Source organism: Sinocyclocheilus grahami, unplaced genomic scaffold (assembly GCF_001515645.1).
Source record: "Sinocyclocheilus grahami isolate Dianchi unplaced genomic scaffold, SAMN03320097.WGS_v1.1 scaffold27684.1, whole genome shotgun sequence".
In the NCBI taxonomy this organism is placed as follows: Eukaryota; Metazoa; Chordata; class Actinopteri; order Cypriniformes; family Cyprinidae; genus Sinocyclocheilus; species Sinocyclocheilus grahami.
Genome location: NW_015520439.1, coordinates 801 through 2,586, shown reverse-complemented (window position 1 = coordinate 2,586; position 1,786 = coordinate 801). Strand labels below are relative to the sequence as shown.

The following is a 1,786-nucleotide window of genomic DNA, read 5'->3' as shown; positions in this document are numbered from 1 at the left end:
CCTTGGTGAGTATACAAAACTTCTTTCCAAAAACTTTTTTTTTTTTAAATGGTCAATTATTCAAACTTTTGACAAATATCGTAAATAAAATAATAAAACTCTTATGTTATGCTTTTTAAATCAACAAATTGAAATAAATTAAACAGAATTAAAAAAAAATATTATTATTTGCAACACATTCAAATTCCATAATGTGACATATTTCTGTGGGAAAAGTAAAAGGGAAAAAGTAGTAATATTTTGATTATGAGATCATGAAAACATAGATTTGATTTCTTACAATCACTTGCAGATGAATTAGGCACAATAAGACCAGGGGCATTCATTGAGAAAGTAAATAGAGTGAACTTTGATTTGACATGATCTCATTAAAACAGCATCTCTGCTCACCGATAACATCTTTGTCGTGTTGGGGAATGAGCTCTTTCCATTGGCTGATGGACGGCTCGGCAAAGTCGATGTTAATGAGTCGATACTGAGGAGCGTCCAGGTTGGTTTTGAAAGTGAAAACGGTTTCTTCATTCGTGACGTATTCATACTCCGCATCGAAGTTATCGATCAGCTTCACCCATGGCAACAAACCTGTCATCATTAAGATATACATGAGATCCTGTCAGCAGAAAGCAAGCATTTTCATCTGAATAATAATGTTTCTGTGCGTCTGTACCAGTGATTCCCTGCGGCACGGCGTTCAGGTCACAGTACCACAGTCTGTTGACGGGGTCACAGCCCTCTCGAATGGACAACAGCACATAACGGCCGTCATCAGATACCTGAAAACACACACACACGTCATTCGCCTCATAACACAACCAGAAATGAAGCACCATCTGTGTGTGTGTTTCTTACCTCAGCACCGCTCATCCATTTCGGCTGATCGGGAAATTCGGCACACAGGACGTCCTGAGACTGAGGGGTTCCCAACATGTGATAGTACAGCTTCTGGTGCAGGTTAGTGGACGTCTCAGTGCCTGAGAGACAGACAGACAGAAGTCAATCAAGATCTCTTACTGCTGTTGAAACTATATAAGGTTCCATATGTTAACTACATAAGTTAATGTGAACTAACGATGAAAAATACCTCTAAAGCATTTATTAATCTCAGTAAATGTTCATTTAAACATTTACTAGTACATCATTAAAAGTAAAAGTTATATATTTTTATATTATTTAACAGACCTCTTATTTATTTTTTAAAAACCTTATAAATACTTATTATATGAATAATTTATTAATTTTAATACCTGTGCCTCACATGACTAATAAACTTGGACCTGAGCTGACATGAAATAACAATGAACAGTTGTATTTTTATTAACTAACATTAGCAAAGTAATAAATACTGTAACAAGTGTATTGCTCAATGTTAGTTTGCATTAACTAATGTTAACAAATGGGGCCTTATTGTAAACTGTTACCATTAAAGCAATTAAAAATCATTTTTGGTGATGAAAATAAAATAAAATATAAAAATTAGATGAAAAACTTAAAACAAAAATGAGAAATTATATAGGTCTAGGTTAAAGTGCTAAAACTACTAAAACTTAAATTAAAATAAAATAAATTAAAGATTAATAGAAATATTTAAAACAAAAGAATATTAATGATGAAATATTAATAAATACCAGTATGTCATTGTATAATAGTACAAAAGCTATAAAAAATTAAAATAAAATTTAAAAAGCTAAATTAATTAGAAATATTATACGAAAAACATGAACCTAAACTTATTTTATTTTTAATTTTAATAAAGTCTTAAAAGTACTAAAACTAACATTTAAAGTAA

General features: G+C 31.3%; 1 protein-coding gene across 1 annotated transcript; it reads right to left on the bottom strand.

Annotated features, from left to right (window-relative positions):
* Nucleotides 1–390: 390 nt before the first annotated feature.
* Nucleotides 391–971, bottom strand: LOC107580234 (prolyl endopeptidase-like; the record flags this gene model as incomplete). Its single annotated transcript, XM_016265965.1, has 3 exons — nucleotides 391–582; nucleotides 668–773; nucleotides 850–971. Coding segments are annotated over 3 exons (420 nt in total), but the record flags the coding sequence as incomplete, so codon positions are not given.
* Nucleotides 972–1,786: the final 815 nt, after the last annotated feature.